At 41.6% G+C, this 24,113-nt stretch overlaps 2 protein-coding genes across 2 annotated transcripts in view; one reads left to right on the forward strand and one right to left on the reverse strand.

Annotated features, from left to right (window-relative positions):
• The window catches only part of sh2d3cb (SH2 domain containing 3Cb), a 106,475-nt gene extending 92,664 nt beyond the window's left edge, over nt 1–13,811 (forward strand). The window contains exons 8-13 of the mRNA XM_034171127.1: nt 5,130–5,581; nt 5,776–5,891; nt 7,088–7,259; nt 7,525–7,636; nt 9,666–9,872; nt 13,561–13,811. Of these exons, the coding sequence (XP_034027018.1) occupies nt 5,130–5,581; nt 5,776–5,891; nt 7,088–7,259; nt 7,525–7,636; nt 9,666–9,872; nt 13,561–13,721 (1,220 nt within the window). The 3' untranslated portion in view covers nt 13,722–13,811. The remainder of the gene's footprint in view (nt 1–5,129; nt 5,582–5,775; nt 5,892–7,087; nt 7,260–7,524; nt 7,637–9,665; nt 9,873–13,560) is intronic.
• Nucleotides 13,812–22,289: 8,478 nt separating this feature from the next.
• LOC117511152 (UDP-glucuronosyltransferase 2B15-like) lies at nt 22,290–23,889 on the reverse strand. The gene has a single exon (XM_034171130.1). The coding sequence runs from the start codon at nt 23,794–23,796 to the stop codon at nt 22,327–22,329; it is 1,470 nt and encodes a 489-aa protein (XP_034027021.1). The 5' UTR covers nt 23,797–23,889; the 3' UTR covers nt 22,290–22,326.
• Between the last annotated feature and the right edge of the window lie 224 nt (nt 23,890–24,113).

Genomic DNA, 24,113 nt, shown 5'->3' on the forward strand with positions numbered 1-24,113 from the left:
TAATGGTAGGGCTTCCTTGAGCAGCCTGGCAGGAATGGGGTCTAATAACATGTTGATGGTTTGGATGAAGTACTAATGAAAATAACTCAGACAGAACAATCGGAGAGAAAGAGTCTAACCAATACCGGCATCACTGAAAGCAGCCAAAGATAACGATACATCTTTGGGATGGTTATGAGTAATTTTTTCTCTAATAGTCAAAATTTTGTTAGCAAAGAAAGTCATGAAGTCATTACTAGTTAAAGTTAATGGAATACTCAGCTCAATAGAGCTCTGACTCTTTGTCAGCCTGGCTACAGTGCTGAAAAGAAACCTGGGTTATTCTTATTTTCTTCAATTAGTGATGAGTAGAAAGATGTCCTAGCTTTACGGAGGGCTTTTTTATAGAGCAACAAACTCTTTTTCCAGGCTAAGTGAAGATCTTCTAAATTAGTGAGACGCCATTTCCTCTCCAACTTACGGGTTATCTGCTTAAGCTACGAGTTTGTGAGTTATACCACGGAGTCAGGCACTTCTGATTTAAAGCTCTCTTTTTTAGAGGAGCTACAGCATCCAAAGTTGTCTTCAAAGAGGATGTAAAACTATTGACGAGATACTCTAACTCCCTTACAGAGTTTAGGTAGCTACTCTGCTCTGTGTTGGTATATGACATTAGAGAACATAAGAAGGAATCATATCCTTAAACCTAGTTACAGCACTTTCTGAAAGACTTCTAGTGTAATGAAACTTATTCCCCACTGCAGGGTAGTCCATCAGGGTAAATGTAAATGTTATTAAAAAATGATCAGACAGAAGGGAGTTTTCAGGGAATACTGTTAAGTCTTCTATTTCCATACCATAAGTCAGAACAAGATCTAAGATATGATTAAAGTGGTGGGTGGACTCATTTACTTTTTGAGCAAAGCCGATAGAGTCTAATAATAGATTAAATGCAGTGTTGTCATTCTCAGCATCTGTGTGGATGTTAAAATCGCCCACTATAATTATCTTATCTGAGCTAAGCACTAAGTCAGACAAAAGGTCTGAAAATTCACAGAGAAACTCACAGTAACGACCAGGTGGACGATAGATAATAACAAATAAAACTGGTTTTTGGGACTTCTAATTTGGATGGACAAGACTAAGAGACAAGCTTTCAAATGAATTAAAGCTCTGTCTAGGTTTTTGATTAATTAATAAGCTGGAATGGAAGATTGCTGCTAATCCTCCGCCCCGGCCCGTGCTACGAGCATTCTGACAGTTAGTGTGACTCGGGGGTGTTGACTCATTTAAACTAACATATTCATCCTGCTGTAACCAGGTTTCTGTTAGGCAGAATAAATCAATACGTTGATCAATTATTATATCATTTACCAACAGGGACTTAGAAGAGAGAGACCTAATGTTTAATAGACCACATTTAACTGTTTTAGTCTGTGGTGCAATTGAAGGTGCTATATTATTTTTTCTTTTTGAATTTTTATGCTTAATAGATTTTTGCTGGTTATTGGTGGTCTGGGAGCAGGCACCGTCTCTACGGGGATGGGGTAATGAGGGGATGGCAGGGGGAGAGAAGCTGCAGAGAGGTGTATAAGACCACAGCTCTGCCTCCTGGTCCCAACGCTGGACAGTCACAGTTTGGAGGATCCAAGAAAATTGGCCAGATTTCTAGAAATGAGAGCTGCTCCATCTAAAGTGGGATGGATGCCGTCTCTCCTAACAAGACCAGGTTTTCCCCAGAAGCTTTGCCAATTATCAATGAAGCCCACCTCATTTTTTGGGACACCACTCAGACAGCCAGCAATTCAAGGAGAACATGCGGCTAAACATGTCACTCCCGGTCTGATTGGGGAGGGGCCCAGAGAAAACACAGAGTCCGACATTGTTTTTGCAAAGTTACACACCGATTTAATGTTAATTTTAGTGACCTCCGATTGGCGTAACCGAGTGTCATTACTGCCGACGTGAATTACAATCTTACCAAATTTACGCTTAGCCTTAGCCAGCAATTTCAAATTTCCTTCAATGTCGCCTGCTCTGGCCCCCGGAAGACAATTGACAATGGTTGCTGGTGTCGCTAACTTCACATTTCTCAAAACAGAGTCACCAATAACCAGAGTTTGATCCTCGGCGAGTGTATCGTCGAGTGGGAAAAACGGTTAGAGATGTGAACGGGTTGACGGTGTACACGGGGCTTCTGTTTAGGGCTACGCTTCCTCCTCACAGTCACCCAGTCAGCCTGCTTTCCCGACTGCCCGGGATCTGCCAGGGGGGAACTAACGGCGGCTAAGCTACCTTGGTCCGCACCGACTACAGGGGCCTGGCTAGCTGTAGAATTTTCCACGGTGCGGAGCCGAGCCTCCACTTCGCCCAGCCTGGCCTCCAAAGCTACGAATAAGCTGCACTTATTACAAGTACCGTTACTGCTAAAGGAGGCCGAGGAATAACTAAACATTTCACACCCAGAGCAGAAAAGTGCGGGGTTGAGACAGGAGAAGCCGCCATGCTAAACCGGCTAAGAGCTAGTAGCTACGCACCTAGCGGATTCCTAAAAACACACAAGTGAATAATGTGTAAATAATTTAGAGGTGATTCAGCAGAAGGAGTGCCTTAATTAAGGCACCAAACAGGCATGAAGCAGCACAGCAACGCACCGACAACAGCGAACGCACGACAACGGTGCTAAAATAAATAAAAATCGACTAAACACGCTGTGGAGCAGCACAGACAACGCCGACAACAGTGCTAAAAAAAATAAATAAATAAATAAATAAAAACGAAAGCGTTAGCAAGCTAGTTAGCTTGCCAACGCTGATAAAAGTTAGCTGATAAAAGTGCTCCGTCGCGATGTTTCGACCGTTAGAGGTCTTCCTTAGGCGTTGGAGCACAGTAAAAAAGTATAAAAAAAAAAGTAAAAAGTAAAAAAGTCTTGAAAAAGACTGTTAGTTCAAGTCCAAAGCAGCAGGTAGCAGTCTCTGTGTAAACAGTCCCAACAGAGAGCCAAAATTCTGATGCAATCTCACTCCAGATGCGGATCAAACTTAGTCTACTCATTGAGAGTAGACTAAGAGTGAGATTATGAAGGATGGTTTTAATCTGGTTTGTTTTGGTAAAATAATTCATTGTATCCTTTTGTATCATTGTATCATTTTGGAATTACTTTGTGTCTTTTTGTTTAATACAGTTCAGTGAACACCTATGACTAAATCTATTTATAAATCCAAGATGAAGTCTCGTTTATTCATATTTACATCTCATTTTAGTTGCATTTTATAATTTTCTTAATTTTTCTTGTTTTTGCCGATATAAATTTGTATACATAAATATATTCATGTATGTGTCAAAGCAGAAACTGCGTTTTGGTAGAATCTCCGATTCGATTTGGTAGAGACTCCGATCAGAAACTCTACTAGCAGAGTTTCTATTGATTACAAGTTCATACTTTCTTACTGTGATCACTTCAGCATGGTGTGGCTCTAATGTGAAGTTGATATGACAGATATTTTTCTAATTTCCACAGTAAGGTATTGCTGTCATTCTATGTCTGGATATCATCTTGTCATAATAATGAATGGCTTGGTAGAATCGGAGTCTCTACTAGTTGAATCTCCGATCGGAATCTCTACTGTTAGAGTCTCCAATTCTGACAGTAGATTCTCCGAACGGAGACTCAACTAGTACAGTTTCCGATCTGAGATTCTATTAGTAGAATCTCAGATTCTACCAAATCACAGACTCTACTTTGACATATGCATGCATTTGTGTGGACACAATGAATTATTTTACTGAAATAAACCAGATTAAATTCATTCTTCATCAAATCAAAACCACGAGCCACTGCTGAGTTTGAAACAACCACAAACAAAAAGCCCTGTAATTTCTGACGGTACCTGAAAGCAGCAGCAGGGATGGGTAGCATTAAAAAAGTAGACCAGCCTGGTTCATGTTGGAGCAGAAACAGCTAGAAATAAAAAAGGCACAAGAGTATAGTGTGATTCCACTGTTGTCCTTAAGATAATCTCTCTCCTGCTGCAGTTGGAGCAGTGAAAATAGAGTCACATGGATCTGCTGTTGAGATGAAACGATGAGGAGACAACAGGAGCTTTGTGCACAAGTGTATTGTTTTGATCCTATATGGGTGATTCTTAGACTACGGGCTCTTATGTCCTTTGATCATATTGTATGAAAAACAGAAAAAAGGGGAAATTTCACACTTTTATAGTTATCTTTACAATGAAAGTGTGTTAAGAAATTTGTTCTAGTAGTGTGTGATGACTTTTTCACCTTTTTCAGCATCATTATATGCAAATATTGCCGTTTTGTGCTTGTCCCACACCCAGACTTTGATCATCAATGATAAAAATGAATGGTAAAGAAATGTTTTTTCTAATGTTTTAAAATATCTCTGAATAAAATATCAGTAAAATAATCAAAACATAATTGGGGTATTCAATGTCATACAACTGTTGTGATTTTTTTAAACAAAATGTAGTTGTCCCACACTATTGCCATAATTTCCACCACAACAATGTAATGTCCCTTTAAACAGTTTTATGAAAGATTGTTTGGGTAGTTTCTATGGAGATAAACAGTGACATCAGAGCACATGTATATAGCGCCAAATCACAACACACAGTTGCCCCAAGGCGCTTTATATTGTAAGGCAGTGGTGTGGTGGAAATTACATTTACAAGGTCAATAGTGCCCATAGTTAAAGAATCACCCATAAACACATGTATCTATCTGATCATTTATTACAGCCATGTAAATGATAGCAGGGGGTTCACAGATCAGATTCATTCCTCTCTGAGTGGAATCCATTCTTCATGTGTAGACTGTACGATATCGCAACAGATCTCCCTCAAAACCAACTGGTGACTGCTTCAAATATTGTCAGGCTCACATGATGAGAGCAGCTTTGATGTGGATGTGACATCACAAAGTTCACAATATAAGTCAGGTCGCAGCAGGTTGTTAAAACAACAGGAAAAGGGCTTTTTGTTGTCAACTCTTGACACGATGTGTGCATGTAAGATGAAGGGAAGATGTTTGGATAGATGCACTTTTAACTTGAAGTGTAAAACAGATTAATTTGCTAACTGTGCTTATTTTTTTTTAAAACTGCTCATGTTTAACATTTTGTTTTCCAGGGTCAGAGTCAGGATCCCCTTATAACAGTCTGCCTGCCAGTGTGGCTGCATCTCCAGCCCTATCCAGGTGTGCAGGGGCCTCACAACTCTTACCCTCTTCCAACAGCACCTTCCAAATACCCCTGCCACCCAAAATCTTGGCATCCCAGCACAGTGATACAGATGGAAACTGCTACACAGAACTCTATCCTGGTCCTCAGAGCTACGTGGAGCGTCTACGAGAAGAGGAAGGGTCGGCGCGAGGCAACCCACTGGTAGCGAAGGACGGGAACATGTACTTTTCACCTGTGGTGGAGACGGCATCTTCCTTTAGACCGAGAACGTACCAGTCACCGCTGATGCCCAAGGAGAATAAGCCACTAGAGGTTTGCATCCTGCGGCGAGTAAAGGAGCTTCTGGCTGAGGTTGACCCCAAGACAGCAGCCAAACACATAACCAAGGCTGACTGCAAGGTACCGTGTAGATCATACTGGGAGGGGCTCGAAAGAAAGTAACAATACACAAGGACAAACCTGAAGTCACAACCGCCACACGCACATAGCAAGCACACCTACATAATCAAAGTGGGACGACTAGTAAAACTGTCAGGCACAATGGCGAAAAAGAAAAAATGGCTTCAAGAAACTGCATCACGTCTCTGTTCCAGGTGGCCAGAATTCTGGAGGTGAGTCCAGAGATGCAAAGGATGATGGGAGTTAGTTCTGGGATGGAACTTCTCACCCTGCCACATGGCCAGCAGTTGCGACAGGATCTTCTAGAGCGGTAAGAGAGCAAATTATCATCATTTTGTCAACAGTGTAGTTGAGGTAAGAAATGTTTTATAAGTGTTTTATGTATTTTTATAGCCAAGATTAGAGGAATAAAGTGGTCGTTTTGATGTTTGAATCCAAAATATGAATTTATCATACACAGTAATGGGTTTGAAAAACAGTGATGAGAACTATTTCCTGCTCACTTCAAAATCATCAAACACCGCATTCAGATCTAGACCGACAATCAGCCCTGATTTGGGCTAGATACTAACCTCTCTCTCCTAACCTGTGATTGGTTGGCAGCCGAGACGTTGACGTCAGCCCAGGCATCAGCCTCACGTTGATGTGACGCGAGTGCTGCTCTCCTATTGGTCATTTAGGAGTGGGAAATATCACTCCCAAATGGAGGCCAGTATCCAGCCCAATTCATAGCCAGGCCGGTTGTCGGGCTAATTCAGATCTTACAAAGATCCTGTGATGATACATCACTCGGAGGAGGTTTGGTTCCTGGCAGATATCACAGGTCTGCAGATTGTTTCCTGCAATAGTTGGTCTCGCTGCTCAAACAACCCACATATATCATTCAGGTTTTGTTAATAGAAAGTGATTTTCATTTGTCACACAAAGCTTAAAAAAGAAACAAAAACATAAACTATGTTGTCTTGAAAGACTGACTTTCTCAGGCCGTTTCCTTTTTCTGTGTGTTTCTGTCTCTGCAGTTCTGATCTGCACGTTTCTCTCCTTGTACAGGAACATGCACATTGATATTCTCTGGAAAACGTGCTGCTGTTATGTGGAAGTGATGTCTTTTTTTGGTTTTATGCATATTGTACTGTATTTGTTGTCTTTCTGATGCTTGATGCAGCTTCATCCAGAGATGGGGGTGGTGTCTTCTTCTGCAGGCCTCCTATCCTGTGCACCGGCATGGACTCCCAAAATTTCCTGTATTTTCATTTTGTCAATTGTGTCGGTAGCATGGCCCAAGCAGAGAGTCACCCCTTTGAGTCTGGTCTGCTTGAGGTTTCTTCCTCAAATCATGCAAGTTTATCCTTACCTGTCACCTGTGTGCTTGCTTTGTTTGTAAGGTTAGACCTTACTTGTGTGAAGTGCCTTGAGACAACTTTGCTGTGTTTGGCGCTATATAAATGAAAATAAATTGAAATAAGTTATACGGTGTCATTGAAATCCCCCGCATCTCATGTGCAGGTTCCACACCATGGCAATCACGCTGGCCGTGAATGTGTTGGGATGCACGGGGTCGACTGAGGAGAGGGCCGGCCTGCTGCTGAAAATGATCCAGATCGCTGCCGAGCTCAAGAGCAATATGGGCAACATGTTTGGCTTCGCTGCCATCATGAGAGCCTTAGAGCTGCCACAGGTGAAAAGTCTTTGCATATCGTATAGAAGAAACATTGTTGACTCACAATGTTTGCTTTTCTTAAATTCAGCAAGTAGGTCATTTCTTTTCATGTTTCCAGACTTATTTATTTGCAAATTCTGCTATAATTGGAGCAAGCTGAAATACAATTGCAAATTCTTTACACCATAAATTATTACAACCAAGTTTTATTGATTATTGTTTGTTTGTTTGTTTTGGGGGTTTTGTTTTGTTTGTTTTTGACTGATGTTTCTCTGTCAATTAGGTGTCCCGCCTGGAGCAGACATGGACAGTGTTACGCCAGCGTCACACAGAGGGTGCTATTCTGTACGAGAAAACTCTGAGGCCGTTTATGAAGAACCTGAATGCTGGCAGAGGTGAGGGTTCTACCTGTACATCTTTCAAACCTTGAAAAAGAGAAAGGCTTCATTATAAACCATGCGCTGATGCTGCGTGTAACCAAATCCACCACGTTAAAATCAAGCTCACTAAAGCTTTCTTCACTGGAAAAGCCACCCAAGTTGCTTGACTTCACAGCTCGACCCAACAACCTGTCTGTCCATGCATGCACTAAACGTAGTGCATCCGGAAAATATTCACAGCGCTTCACTTTCTCTACATTTTATGTTACAGCCTTATTCCAAAATGGATGAAATTCTTTTTTTTCCCTCAAAAATTCTACACACAATACCCCGTAATGACAATGTGAAAATGTTTTTTTGTTTTTTAGAATTTTGCAAATTTATAAAAAAAAAAACTTATTCACAGTCTTTGCCATTAAGCACAAACTTGAGCTCAGGTGCATCCTGTTTCCACTGATCATCCTTGAGATGTTTCAACAGCTTAATTGGAGTCCACCTGGGGTAAATTCACTTGATTGGACATGATTTGGAAATACACACACCTGTCTACATATAAGGTCTCACAGTTGACAGTGCACGTCAGAGCCCAAACCTAGCATGAAGTCAAAGCAATTATCTGTAGACCACTGAGACAGGATTGTCTCAAGGCATCAATCTGGGGAAGTGTACAGAAATATTTCTGCTGCTTTGGAGGTTCCAATGAGCATAGTGGCCTCCATCATGTTGTGTGGGCCGCCAGAAGAGGAGGTACTGCTGGCCCACCACCAGAGGGCGCCCTGCCTGAAGTGCGGGCTTCAGGCACGAGAGGGCGCTGCCGCCATGGACACAGCCGGGGTTGACAGCTGTCACTCATCAACTCATGACAGCTGTCACCCATCTCCACTTCATCAATCCACTCCATAAAAGCCGGACGTCATCTCCACCTCGCTGCCGAGATATCATCTACCTGTGAAGGTAATTTCTCTGCTGACTTAAACTTAAATAATAGTCTGAACTCTTTTGCAGCCGTTTTCCTGTGGTGTGCCTTATCAGCTGGATTGGCGTTTGGTGTGAACAGCGACGGCTACGCTTCACACCCAATCCAGATAAGTGGTTTAACAGGAGCTGCACGAGTGTGTGATTAGAGGTGGAGGTGACTTTCCACCTTCTGACTGTTTTTGTTACTGGGTGTGCACACACCCACATCTCACTGTTTGTGCTCCTCGCCAGCAGTACCAGATCCGACAGTCGGGGACGGTGATCACCTGGGAATTCGGGACTTGGCGGCTCCAGTATTCACCGGGTTCTGTGGCGGTGGAAATCGTGTGGTTACGGCTCTTCTCGGAACAGACGTCTTCTATCCTCGAGCCTGCCCACACGTCACCTTTGTGTATTGACTGCTATCAGATTCTGTGATTGTCTGTATAATCGTTGTGCACATTCACAACATTAAATTGTTACCTTTTGGCTCATCTATTGACCGTTCATTTGTGCCCCCTGTTGTGGGTCCGTGTCACTACACTTTCCCCAACACATCATCTGTAAAGAGAAGAAGTTCAGATCCACCAGGACTCTTCATAGAGCTGGCCACCTATCTAAATGAACGATCATGGGAGAAGGGCCCTGAAGATCAGTGGAAATAGGATGCGCCTGAGCTTAATTTTTAGTTTCATGGCAAAGGCTGTGAAATATATATATATATATATATATATATATATATATATATATATATATATATATATATATCGTATATGTGATTTCTTAGTTTGTTTTTTAATAAATTTGCAAAAATCTCAAAAAACCATATTGTCATTATGGGGTATTGTGAATAGAATTTTGAGGAATAAATATTAATTTCATCCATTTTGGAATAAGGCTGTAACATAAAATTTGGAAAAAAGTGAAGTGCTGTGAATACTTTCTGGATGCACTGTAGATACATATCAGATCACTTTATAAGGGAGAGATGCAAATCAGTGCGAAATCACATAAATACTCGTATACACAATGACACACCCATACCTGTAAACAGAGTATTTTAAACAGTCATCTTTCTGTGTTACAGAAAGCTGCACATTGTCCAACACCACTTTTCCCCACATTGTTCCCCTCTTGTCACTCCTGGAAAAAAGCATGGCATTTGGTGAAGGGGTGGAGCCCTTTCAGATGGAGGAAGTCGGGCTGGATGTGGTCATGTTCCACCTAGGAGCTGGAAGGACCATTGCACAACTGGGGGGCATCTGTTGCTCTAATGCAGACTGCAAACTCCAAGGTAAGGCGGAAAAGAATGCATCAACTTTGTATGACATGCCATTAATTACAACCCTTAGCAATAATTATGGAATCACCGGCCTCGGAGGATGTTCATTCAGTTGTTTAATTTTGTAGAAAAAAAGCAGATCACAGACATGACACAAAACTAAAGTCATTTCAAATGGAAACTTTCTGGCTTTAAGAAACACTATAAGAAATCAAGAAAAAAAAATTGTGGGAGTCAGTAACGGTTACTTTTTTAGACCAAGTAGAGGGAAAAAAATATGGACTCATTCAATTCTGAGGAATAAATTATGGAATCACCTTGTAAATTTTCATCCCCAAAACTAACACCTGCATCAGATCAGATCTGCTCGTTAGTCTGCATCTAAAAAGGAGTGATCACACCTTGGAGAGCTGTTGCACCAAGTGGACTGACATGAATCATGGCTCCAACACAAGAGATGTCAATTGAAACAAAGGAGAGGATTATCAAACTCTTAAAAGAGGGTAAATCATCACGCAATGTTGCAAAAGATGTTGGTTGTTCACAGTCAGCTGTGTCTAAACTCTGGACCAAATACAAACAACATGGGAAGGTTGTTAAAGGCAAACATACTGGTAGACCAAGGAAGACATCAAAGCGTCAAGACAGAAAACTTAAAGCAATATGTCTCAAAAATCGAAAATGCACAACAAAACAAATGAGGAATGAATGGGAGGAAACTGGAGTCAACGTCTGTGACCGAACTGTAAGAAACCACCTAAAGGAAATGGGATTTACATACAGAAAAGCTAAACGAAAGCCATCATTAACACCTAAACAGAAAAAAACAAGGTTACAATGGGCTAAGGAAAAGCAATCGTGGACTGTGGATGACTGGATGAAAGTCATATTCAGTGATGGATCTCGAATCTGCATTGGGCAAGGTGATGATGCTGGAACTTTTGTTTGGTGCCGTTCCAATGAGATATATAAAGATGACTGCCTGAAGAGAACATGTAAATTTCCACAGTCATTGATGATATGGGGCTGCATGTCAGGTAAAGGCACTGGGGAGATGGCTGTCATTACATCATCAATAAATGCACAAGTTTACGTTGATATTTTGGACACTTTTCTTATCCCATCAATTGAAAGGATGTTTGGGGATGATGAAATCTTTTTTCAAGATGATAATGCATCTTGCCATAGAGCAAAAACTGTGAAAACATTCCTTGCAAAAAGACACATAGGGTCAATGTCATGGTCTGCAAATAGTCCGGATCTTAATCCAATTGAAAATCTTTGGTGGAAGTTGAAGAAAATGGTCCATGACAAGACTCCAACCTGCAAAGCTGATCTGGCAACAGCAATCAGAGAAAGTTGGAGCCAGATTGATGAAGAGTACTGTTTGTCACTCATTAAGTCCATGCCTCAGAGACTGCAAGCTGTTATAAAAGCCAGAGGTGGTGCAACAAAATACTAGTGATGTGTTGGAGCGTTCTTTTGTTTTTCATGATTCCATAATTTTTTCCTCAGAATTGAGTGATTCCATATTTTTTTCCCTCTGCTTGGTCTAAAAAAGTAACCGTTACTGACTGCCACAATTTTTTTTTTCCTGATTTCTTATACTGTTTCTTAAAGCCAGAAAGTTGCCATTTGAAATGACTTTAGTTTTGTGTCATATCTGTGATCTGCTTTTTTCTACAAAATTAAACAACTGAATGAACATCCTCCGAGGCTGGTGATTCCATCATTTTTGCCAGGGGTTGTACGTACACTCAACAAAAATATAAATGCAACACTTTTGGTTTTGCTCCCATTTTGTATGAGATGAACTCAAAGATCTAAAACTTTTTCCACATACACAATATCACCATTTCACTCAAATATTGTTCACAAACCAGTCTAAATCTGTGATAGTGAGCACTTCTCCTTTGCTGAGATAATCCATCCCACCTCACAGGTGTGCCATACCAAGATGCTGATTAGACACCATGATTAGTGCACAGGTGTGCATTAGACTGTCCACAATAAAAGGCCACTCTGAAAGATGCAGTTTTGTTTTATTGGGGGGATACCAGTCAGTATCTGGTGTGACCACCATTTGCCTCATGCAGTGCAACACATCTCCTTCGCATAGAGTTGATCAGGTTGTCAATTGTGACCTGTGGAATGTTGGTCCACTCCTCTTCAATGGCTGTGCGAAGTTGCTGGATATTGGCAGGAACTGGTACACGCTGTCGTATACGCCGGTCCAGAGCATCCCAAACATGCTCAATGGGTGACATGTCCGGTGAGTATGCCGGCCATGCAAGAACTGGGACATTTTCAGCTTCCAAGAATTGTGTACAGATCCTTGCAACATGGGGCCGTGCATTATCCTGCTGCAACATGAGGTGATGTTCTTGGATGTATGGCACAACAATGGGCCTCAGGATCTCGTCACGGTATCTCTGTGCATTCAAAATGCCATCAATAAAATGCACCTGTGTTCTTCGTCCATAACAGACGCCTGCCCATACCATAACCCCACTGCCACCATGGGCCACTCAATCCACAACATTGACATCAGAAAACCGCTCACCCACACGACGCCACACACGCTGTCTGCCATCTGCCCTGGACAGTGTGAACCGGGATTCATCCGTGAAGAGAACACCTCTCCAACGTGCCAAACGCCAGCGAATGTGAGCATTTGCCCACTCAAGTTGGTTACGACGACGAACTGGAGTCAGGTCAAGACCCCGATGAGGACAACGAGCATGCAGATGAGCTTCCCTGAGACGTTTCTGACAGTTTGTGCAGAAATTCTTTGGTTATGCAAACCGATTGTTTCAGCAGCTGTCCGAGTGGCTGGTCTCAGACGATCTTGGAGGTGAACATGCTGGATGTGGAGGTCCTGGGCTGGTGTGGTTACACGTGGTCTGCGGTTGTGAGGCTGGTTGGATGTACTGCCAAATTCTCTGAAACGCCTTTGGAGATGGCTTATGGTAGAGAAATGAACATTCAATACACGAGCAACAGCTCTGGTTGACATTCCTGCTGTCAGCATGCCAATTGCACGTTCCCTCAAATCTTGCGACATCTGTGGCATTGTGCTGTGTGATAAAACAACACCTTTCAGAGTGGCCTTTTATTGTGGGCAGTCTAAGGCACACCTATGCACTAATCATGGTGTCTAATCAGCATCTTGATATGGCACACCTGTGAGGTGGGATGGATTATCTCAGCAAAGGAGAAGTGCTCACTATCACAGATTTAGACTGGTTTGTGAACAATATTTGAGGGAAACGGTGATATTGTGTATGTAGAAAAAGTTTTAGATCTTTGAATTCATCTCATACAAAATGGGAGCAAAACCAAAAGTGTTGCGTTTATATTTTTGTTGAGTGTATGTCAGACATTTGTCAAAAAAGTAGGCTCTCAATATGTAGGTGAGTAGCTTGGTATCACGAGAATGTCGCAGTAACTTCGACAGAGCAAACAGCAGACTTTTTTCCTTGACCTAGCACATGATCACATAAGGAAACACTAAAGACAAGACGTATTGATGAGGACGCACAGAAGGATGCAGAGTGAGGAAACAAAACAGTGATCAGGGACACACTCTGCAACCTGTGTCATCGCTGTGATGAAATGCTCTGTCTGAGTGCTCTAACAACAGATGGCTCTCAAATGTTTGGGCAAACAACAAAACAAAAATCCAGTTTCGTTTGTGCAGGTTTCCGTGAGCAGGATGAGTTCCTGGAGCTGTTCCTGACTGACTTCCAGATGAGGCTGCTGTGGGGGAGCAGGGGAGCTGAGGAGAGGCAGGTTCTACGTTATGCCAAGTTTGACCAGGTGCTAACTGCCTTGTCTACGAGACTGGAAACTCCTGTTTAAGTGCCCTGACCTTACAACTTTCCATGAACTGTGTCTGTCTGGATCAGCTGAGGTCCCGGCTCGTGCTCACGTTTAAATGAGCATTTCCTCCTAGCTGCTGTTCTTAAAGAAGTCATATTGTTTAAAATACATTTTTCATCTACCTTGTACAGTCAAATATGGTTGGAGTTTTATGTTAAACATTCACGTTTTCACAGTTCTTTCACAGGACATATAGAAACTGCTCGGCAACAGGCAAACTTTGCATCTAAAGCCTTGACTTTTGTGATGTAAAGAACAACATCTGTAAGACACGTCCACTAACCATTCTGCATTGTGTGATGTGCCCACACCTATTTAGAAAACTAGCACTAACATATCTTCAAAAAAGTTCATCAAATACATCTAAATAAGATTGGCTAAGCACAAGCAAAGTAGTAATAAATGCATACCCTGAAACATAACTGCATCCCGCTGATTTTACTTCTTCTATGCGAGCACACATCAGCCATGTAGAATATGGAGTCATTTTTGATCAGGATATGTCATTCAAAGCGCATATTAAACAAATATGTAGGACTGCTTTTTTTGTATTTATGCAATATCTCTAAAATCAGAAATGTCTTGTCTCAGAGTGATGCTGAAAAACTAATTTGTGCATTTATTTCCTCTAGGCTGGACTATTGTAATTCATTATTATCAGGTTGTCCTAAAAGTTCCCTAAAAAGCCTTCAGTTAATTCAAAATGCTGCAGCTAGAGTACTGACGGGGACTAGAAGGAGAGAGCATATCTCACCCATATTGGCCTCTCTTCATTGGCTTCCTGTTAATTCTAGAATAGAATTTAAAATTCTTCTTCTTACTTATAAGGTTTTGAATAATCAGGTCCCATCTTATCTTAGGGACCTCGTAGTACCATATCACCCCAATAGAGCGCTTCGCTCTCAGACTGCAGACTTACTTGTAGTTCCTAGGGTTTGTAAGAGTAGAATGGGAGGCAGAGCCTTCAGCTTTCAGGCTCCTCTCCTGTGGAACCAGCTCCCAATTCAGATCAGGGAGACAGACACCCTCTCTACTTTTAAGATTAGGCTTAAAACTTTCCTTTTTGCTAAAGCTTATAGTTAGGGCTGGATCAGGTGACCCTGAACCATCCCTTAGTTATGCTGCTATAGACGTAGACTGCTGGGGGGTTCCCATGATGCACTGTTTCTTTCTCTTTTTGCTCTGTATGCACCACTCTGCATTTAATCATTAGTGATCGATCTCTGCTCCCCTCCACAGCATGTCTTTTTCCTGGTTCTCTCCCTCAGCCCCAACCAGTCCCAGCAGAAGACTGCCCCTCCCTGAGCCTGGTTCTGCTGGAGGTTTCTTCCTGTTAAAAGGGAGTTTTTCCTTCCCACTGTAGCCAAGTGCTTGCTCACAGGGGGTCGTTTTGACCGTTGGGGTTTTACATAATTATTGTATGGCCTTGCCTTAAAATATAAAGCGCCTTGGGGCAACTGTTGTGATTTGGCGCTATATAAAAAATTGATTGATTGATTGATTGAATATCATTCTGCTGTCGGGCCCTGCTCCAGTTTCACACAGCTTCATATGTAAATAAAGTTACCCCCTTCAGTACTTCCAACTTCTATGAGTTCCATACGGTGGCCAGTAAACATCCGATTTTGTTGCTTGATTCTTTCATTTATCCACCCACAGTCAGTAAGCAGGTAACACAGCCATTCCAAGTCACAGCTCTCCTGCTGAGATCACGAACACAACCGTCCGCTATCACCACCCACCATCATTTTCTTTCCAATTCTTTGTGGTCACATTTCTCCAAAATCAGATAAACTTGTGCTTCTTTCTCCACAAGACTCATCGGCTCCTGGTGTAGTTTTCCACATCAGGGAACATCACTTAGAGTGAGACTTTATTTTTCAGCTTTGTGACCGTCATTTTCCTGAAATGTTTGCACTCCTCCGTGATGAGACTCTTGAAGATAATGCAGGTTATCTCTGAAAAGAAAGCACATTGTTAGCCAGACGCTACTAAGTGAACATTGTCACTGTATTAATGTTCTTGGAAGTGCATTGATCAGCTAAAAAAGAAAATGGATGTTGAGCCAATGCATTTTTACCCCCCCCCCCCCCCCCCCAAACGATGGGGGAATCTGACTTAGTGTTGTTATGAGACTTGGTCAAGGCCAGTGGCACTGTGTGCTGGATTTGGCAACTTACACGTTAGATTTCTTGAGACTAAAATCAGCAGTGATGTGAACAGAGAGCAGATGGTAACCTAAACATTAACCTTCATAGGGTTAAACGTTACCTTCCCCTTGACGTCAGCAGACTCTGAGTTACCCGTCTGGATAACTGACATTAAACCTTTATTCTTCGTAGGAAGTGATGTTTGTCCACAATCTCTTGGCCATGTGGGTTCCAGCTGTAACTCAACGCTGCTTTTCAAGTCTGTACTCAGATTTTGACCTCGGTGTGGTCTTCCAGAGATTTCTTAAAACTGTTAAAGACATCCACACACTGTTCTGCCACTAACACGTTTTCCCCACTTGTTGATAGCGTCACAGGCACTTAATGAAATGATTGTGAAAATGCCACAATATGGCCGCTCTGTTTTGCAGTTTTTGACCTTTATGTACTTTAATGTCCACCTTTTCAGTAACCTGATAACGAGCCGCAAGTCATATTATTGTTGGTAGCAGCAACTTAAAATGTTTCTTCTGCTGTGCTCTTCCTGCAGTTGTCATTACAATTGTTTAATTTTAGTATATTTCCCCCCCTTGTGGTTTAGTTGTAGCAGGATTGGAACAAATAATAACATGAAAGTCATTGTGGATTTTACAAGACACGGCCTCCGTCGTTACAAAAGCATCCCACCTACAGTAGTGTTCAGAATAATAGTAGTGCTATGTGACTAAAAAGATTAATCCAGGTTTTGAGTATATTTCTTATTGTTACATGGGAAACAAGGTACCAGTAGATTCAGCAGATTCTCACAAATCCAACAAGACCAAGCATTCATGATATGCACACTCTTAAGGCTATGAAATTGGTCTATTAGTAAAGAAAAGTAGAAAAGGGGGTGTTCACAATAATAGTAGTGTGGCATTCAGTCAGTGAGTTTGTCAATTTTGTGGAACAAACAGGTGTGAATCAGGTGTCCCCTATTTAAGGATGAAGCCAGCACCTGTTGAACATGTTTTTCTCTTTGAAAGCCTGAGGAAAATGGGACGTTCAAGACATTGTTCAAAAGAACAGCGTAGTTTGATTAAAAAGTTGATTGGAGAGGGGAAAACTTATATGCAGGTGCAAAAAAATATAGGCTGTTCATCTACAATGATCTCCAATGCTTTAAAATGGACAAAAAAAAAACAGAGACGTGTGGAAGAAAATGGAAAACAACCATCAAAATGGATAGAAAAATAACCAGAATGGGAAAGGCTCACCCATTGATCAGCTCCAGGATGGTCAAGGACAGTCTGGAGTTACCTGTAAGTGCTGTGACAGTTAGAAGATGCCTGTGTGAAGCTAATTTATTTACAAGAATCCCCCGCAAAGTCCCTCTGTTAAATAAAAGACGTGCAGAAGAGGTTACAATTTGCCAAAGAACACATCAACTGGCCTAAAGAGAAATGGAGGAATATTTTGTGGACTGATGAGAGTAAAATTGTTCTTTTTGGGTCCAAGGGCCGCGACAGTTTGTGAGATGACCCCCAAACTCTAAATTCAAGCCACAGTTCACAGTGAAGACAGTGAAGCATGGTGGTGCAAGCGTCATGATATGGGCATGTTTCTCCTACTATGGTGTTGGGCCTATATATCGCATACCAGGTATCATGGATCAGTTTGGATATGTCAAAATACTTGAAGAGGTCATGTTGCCTTATGCTGAAGAGGACATGCCCTTGAAATGGGTGTTTCAACAAGACAATGACCCCAAGCACACTAGTAAACGAGCAAAATCTTGGTTCCAAACCAACAAAATTAATGTTTTGGAGTGGCCTGCTCAATCCCCGGAACTAAATCCAATTGAGAACTTGTGGGGTGACATCAAAAAAGCTGTTTCTGAAGCAAAACCAAGAAATGTGAATGAATTGTGGAATGTTGTTAAAGAATCTTGGAGTGGAATAACAGCTGAAAGGTGCCACAGGTTGGTTGACTCCATGCCTCGCAGATGTGAAGAAATCATGAAATCTGTGGTTATACAACTAAATACTAGTTTAGTGATTCACAGGATTGCTAAAAAAGAAGTTTGAACATAATAGTTTTGAGGTTGTAGCATCAACAGCAGATGCTACTCTTATTGTGAACACCCCTTTTCTACTTTTTTTTTTTTTTTTACTAATAGCCCAATTTCATAGCCTTAAGAGTGTGCATATCATGAATGCTTGGTCTTGTTGGATTTGTGAGAATCTACTGAATCTACTGGTACCTTGTTTTCCTTGTAACAATAAGAAATATACTCAAAACCTGGATTAATCTTTTTAGTCACATAGCACTGCTATTATTCTGAACACTACTGTATAACAAACATGCTTGTTTTGGAAAACAATACCAAGAAGGGCTGAGGTGGTATTCGTCTACCAGTGTACAACCAAAGCTGTTTTTGTTGACTCTGATCTACTTATTGGCTCATCGCAAAAATCAAAAACAGAAAAAAGAAACCACTACAAATCACATCATCATTTTAGGTATTTAAAGTTGCCCTTTAACTTTTTACGTATCTTTGGTGAAGGCATCATGAAGGTCCTCGATTGCAGACATGAGTGTACTTCCACATCATTGACAGAGCACACCAACAGAAGGATCACACAATCAGATATGAATATTATAAATCCAAATGGGCTCCGACATAGTTGCAGCATGTCTGAAATGAACTTTTTTTTCAACACTGAAATTATCGTATCTTTGTAACATTTTTTTTTTCTTAATGACACATATTCATTGTTGAAACTGAGAATTTCTACAGATTTTGTTGTTTGAATTTCATGCTGATTTCATACTGCAATAGTGATAGTTTTACAACTGATTTATTGAACAGATTTGGTTGTCAGTATTTTATCCTATCAGCATCCTTTACTTTGAAATTTATAAGCAGGCATCATCTAACCCAATTAACCAAAGTGTGAACCTGGTGTAAGAGTGAAATGTACGTACTCTGGCACATTTGGAATTAATTCATCAGAAAGCATAATTGTGTTTCTAAAACCTTGATATTTGTTGATAACAGTGACATGAGGCTGTGCCTCACATGGACGACTGATCTTTTCCTCTGCTCTTAGACTAATTTATTCATGTTTTATGTCTGTCTGAAGGCTGGACCTTCACAAAATGTAAACCTGTACATCAAACCTTACAGCCCAGAACAAGATATGATGCACTGAATTTACATTTAATTATTACTTTTGTTGTTATGTGTTAGTATTTATAATTTACTCAGTTGCAATCAGAGGTGGGACGAAGTCACTCTCAAGTCCAAAGTCAAGTCTCAAGTCATAATGACCACTAATTGTTTGCAAGATGACTTGAGACTTGACTTTGGACTTGCAGATTGATGACTTGAGAATGACTTGACAGTGACTTCTTCCCACTTCTGGTTGCACTGAATATTTAAAGGTAATACTGGGTGCAATAATCACTTTCAGTTTAGAACTTATTGTTCTATTTCCTGTGACCATCACAATAAAGTGCTGTGTGACCTTGAACACGTCACAAACTGTGCCATGTCTAAAACAATAGCAAATGTGATATGAAGGTTTTTCACTGTGCCATCTTATTTTAAATGAGTGAACCAAAAGTGACGACACTCATCAAACACAAACAAGCACACGTTTAATTTTTTTTAAAACTGTTTTAACAGCATTTATGCAAAAATAAATATTTTTCTCTTGCTGTTAACTTTATTTATTGTATAAATTGTACGCTGTGCACATACTGTATGAGCTTTGCACTGAAAAAGACAATTATCAAACAAAATGTAAAACATCCCAATGTGCAAATTAATTAATATGTACAATTGAGACCCATAAGACGAGGCTCTCAATTTACCAGTCAATTTATGCTCCTATCCTCACCTATGGTCATGAACTTTGGGTAATGACCAAAATCGTAAGGTCACAGATACAAGCAGCAGGAATGAGATTCCTCCATCAGGTGTCTGGGTTTACACTCCTGAACAGGGTGAGAAGGGACTCAGAGTACAGCCACTGCTTCTTCTTCACATCGAAAGGAGCCAGTTAAGGTGGTTCGGGCTTTTGGTGAGGATGCCCAATGGGAGGACTTCCAGGCACGTCCAACTAACAGGCCCAGGACACGCTGAAGGGATTATATTTCCCAGCTGGCTTGGTAATGCCTTGGGAGCCTCTCTGGGTTTAGTTACAGGACTCGGCTGAGGATAGAGAAGTGTGGAAGAGCTGGTTGGTCTGCTGCTACCGCAACTTGGACCCATATAAGTGGCGGAAAATGAATGAATGAATATTTTCACCACCTTAATGCATTTGTGTTTTACCAACTGAAGGTATTCTTTAGGTCTGAGAAACAGTTTTTCTGTAGAAATGTATTTTGGCTTTTACCCAAAGCCAAAATATGGCCATCGGGTATTGTGAAGACTTTACATCTGTCCGTCTGGCCATCTGTCTGTGCTCAGCATCATGATGATCACATTTAATTCTGTCGGACATATGACATGGAACATATGAAATGTGAATCTCACCTCCGGACGCATTTCGCAGCGCAGTGCGCCAGGACCACAGCCTGTGGTGGAATGCTGGAAACAGCGACGCCAAACATAAATCCCACGGGTTAATCCAACCACAAATCACCATGTAGAGTTGTGTTGTGGGGGAGGGGAAATAAAGTTCGCTGCTACAAATATAATGGAAAACCTCACTGCAAACCTTTTTAAGCTAAAGGGTCCTTTGACTATCAACCAAGGCTCTGCTGCATGTGTGCGCACACGCAGTGAAGTTTAGCTAGCAGTAAAACTGTCCACTGACAGCTGAGCACATGCTCGCATGTGCCGCACGCGTGTGTGCGCACACATACCGGATTATTATGAAAACACACGCACACTGACACACCTGTCTTTTCCTCATGTCAGCCCTTTTACGCACACACATGCACATGAGGCCAGTGAGCCTGCGGGAAAAGAGGACGAGTGAAGAAGTCATTCAATGGGAGAGTGGGCGACCTCAGGGATGGACACATATGACATGAGTCTAGTGTCGCAGACCGAACGGTCCGCCTTTTGCATCTGCACATGCGTCATTTCGGACCACAGCAGCACGTCTGAGAAGGAGTCTCTTCACCCAAAGCAATCAAATGGATTAATGGGATTATTAACCATCAGATGATAAAGGTAAAACCTTAAATCATTCTGAAGTCAGTTTTAAGCAGAAACTCAATGAAATTCCGTGATGTTTTGAAAAGACCGATGCGCAGTGAATGCATCAGCTAGCAGCTCATTTAACTGTGGTGCTCTGATTGCTTCCGCTGCCTTTTAGGATGAAATAATGCTGAATTTATGTGGAAATGATTCTTCTACAAAAGCTTCAGATATCTGTTGCTGAGATAGATGATGACTGGAGTGGAGTTTGAAGCATAAACAAGGTGATAATCCATGAACCGCGTCATTGGGTGGACCAATTTGTAGGGAGACCGTTCGGTCTGCATCATTGGCCCATACATTGGTTGTTCTTTGATGTCCAGTACAGGGCCTGTGCAAAGGAAGGAACACTGCGCTCAGGCCTGTGTTTGCCATTCAGAAATTTGGAGATCAGGCAGTCTGCAGTGCCTTTTATGGCCATGTGACAGCAGTCTGCATCGTCTACATACGTTTTGGATGCAATATGACAGGTGTGGACGAGGCAATCTGTCTGTGCTCTGACAGAGCTGGCCACATCTGTTTTCCTCCCGACTGTGTCGGATTATGGCAATATTTGCTGTGTCAGGCATGGCTCTGGCACGTTCTTGCTATGTGTGACAGAGGCTTAAAGGTGTGTGTCATGGTGTCATTACATTCTTGAGTCATCAAAGGTTCAGGTGATCACAATTCAGAACAGTGAACATTTAATAATGACTTCAAACACAAATCATACCCAGCTTTATTAAATTCTTTAATCAAAAAGTGTTTTGCAATATTTTCAATTTTTTCTGTTGTGTTGACAGAAATGACCAGGAAAAAAAAAAAAATCACCAGAAGGCTCTGGACTGACGTATACCTGTGAGTTGACAATCATCCTGATTATGATCTTCTTATTGATGGTTCATCTTTCTTTCACGTTTTCCGACCTGTGATCCTATTCTTCATCTTTGATCACATTCACATCACTCAGCTTTAATCATAATTGCTAATTTTTGATCCTAATTGCTGCCCTTTGATTTGTTTTTTCTGCTAACAACAAACAAACAAACCAATAGGAAAGAAACCATAACCATCTTCCTAAGAACTCAAACACCAAATGCAGCTGTACTGTATGTGTACTCAGGTTGTAAGATTTAGCACAAGAGTTTCTATCCTCATCATGATGACACAAATCATATAATACAGAGAACAAAAAACACCAAATTGGAAAGGTTTGCTTTCTTCACAAGAAATTAGTAGCCAGAAGATAAGAGACAATACATCATTCCTTTTTGGCTTTGCTTTTTGGAAACACGTTTCTCCACAAAAACCTTAAAACCAAAGTGACAACAATCACAACAAGTAAAACAACTGCCAGTAAAAATGCCATCACGTCAACTGAGTGGTACTGGATCTTGGACATCTTGTAAGATTCCGTTCTTAGGTGTGATGCTCCTTTGTGCCTCATGACAAACTCAATCCAGAACATAGCACGGTCCAGTGGTTTCATGGGCTGGTCTCTGTGCAGGTTAGAGAGAGTCTTCATATTCTCTCTGTAGGATGGATCATAAAGGACCTCCTTTAATGCCTCCAGGAAGTTGTCTTTGTTCAAGGTTGAAAGTTCCACCACCTTAGCCACACCTTTTTCTTTCATCCTGGACAAGTTGTCCTTCTGGTCAAACAGGAGGGGCAGACCGACGAGGGGAACACCATGGTAGATGGCCTCCTGGATTCCATTGGTGCCTCCATGGGCCACAAACAGTCGGGTCTTGGGGTGACCCAGGAGGTTGTTTTGAGGCAGCCAGTCCAAAAGTAATGTGTTGTTGCCCAGAGTGGATGGTGTCTTCCCTTTGTGCCTCCAGATCACCTTCTGAGGCAGCTGGGCAAAAGCAGCAGCAATGTCCTCAGTTACGTCTTCAGGAAGTTGTCCAATCAAGGTGCCCAAAGTCATAACAATAACCCCATGTTCACCTGAACTCTGGACAAAGTCCTCCAGTTGTTGAGACAGGGGCTTGGAGGGTTTGCACTGAAATCCTGACATATAAATAATATTAGGCATTGTGGGACGGGGAAACTCAAAGGTAAAATCATTCCTCATCAGCCAGATGTCTGCTGCTTGAAATAACTCCATGTAATGTATATCAGGGCCAAAGTACTGGTGGACAAATGGTATGTAAATTAGGTCTGTGATGTACCAAATTTGAAGGCGTGTGAAAAAGTAGAAAAGAACATTCTTGAGCCGCTCGGAGAACGTCATCTTGTCAGTCAAGTCTGTCCCTGGAATAGGAACATAGGACAATGGTGAAGGAGCAACGGCAATGTGTCCATCTCCCTGGACAGTCCACCTGACATTGAAGACAAGAGGAAGCTGCAGACGATGAGCAAGAAGCACACCTGCCCCTAATGCAGGGTCCGTCAGAACCACATCGTATTTTGCATCATGGAAATTCTGCATCATTGTGGAATTTTCAAAAATTCCTGCCATCATCTTAATCATCTGTGCATGCAAATCATGAACTTTGACCATCATTTCATATTCCAGGGATATATGAGCCCAAAATGAATCACCCTCACGTCTCAGCTTCAGCATTTTGATTACAAACAACTGAAAGGTTTCCTCGTCAAACCCGCTGGGGTTTGTGGTGATGGCCTTGTAATGAGGGGAATCTGCCTTGATGAACCAGCTGTCAGATGGACGCATCACTGTGATTTCATGGCCTCGAGAGTGAAGCTCTTCGATGAGAACTTTCATGTTGATCCAGTGGCTTCCTTCTATAGGGAATACCAATACTTTTCCTCCATTAACCCAGGATGAAGAGCAGAGCAACACGGCAAGTATGACCAAGTTCAGTTGCTTCATCTCTGAAAAAGATTCTGAGAGGACATTTAAACCATTGAGACATGTCTATTTTGCCTGTGATAATAGTTTGATGAACTTGATCCAACAAGAGGAGCACCATATTTACTGTCCCCCCTACTGACTGCAAAATAGCTTTTCTCTGGTGAGGACTCTTCATAGTTCTGCTGGCTTGCATACTAATTTTTTTTCATGTACAAATACTTTATAAG

Source organism: Thalassophryne amazonica, chromosome 5 (genome assembly GCF_902500255.1).
Source record: "Thalassophryne amazonica chromosome 5, fThaAma1.1, whole genome shotgun sequence".
Classification (NCBI taxonomy): Eukaryota; Metazoa; Chordata; class Actinopteri; order Batrachoidiformes; family Batrachoididae; genus Thalassophryne; species Thalassophryne amazonica.

Excerpts from the sequence above, each read along its gene's own strand:
- LOC117511152 (XM_034171130.1), bottom strand. The coding sequence starts at position 23,796 with ATGAAAGTTCTCATCGAAGAGCTTCACTCTCGAGGCCATGAAATCACA.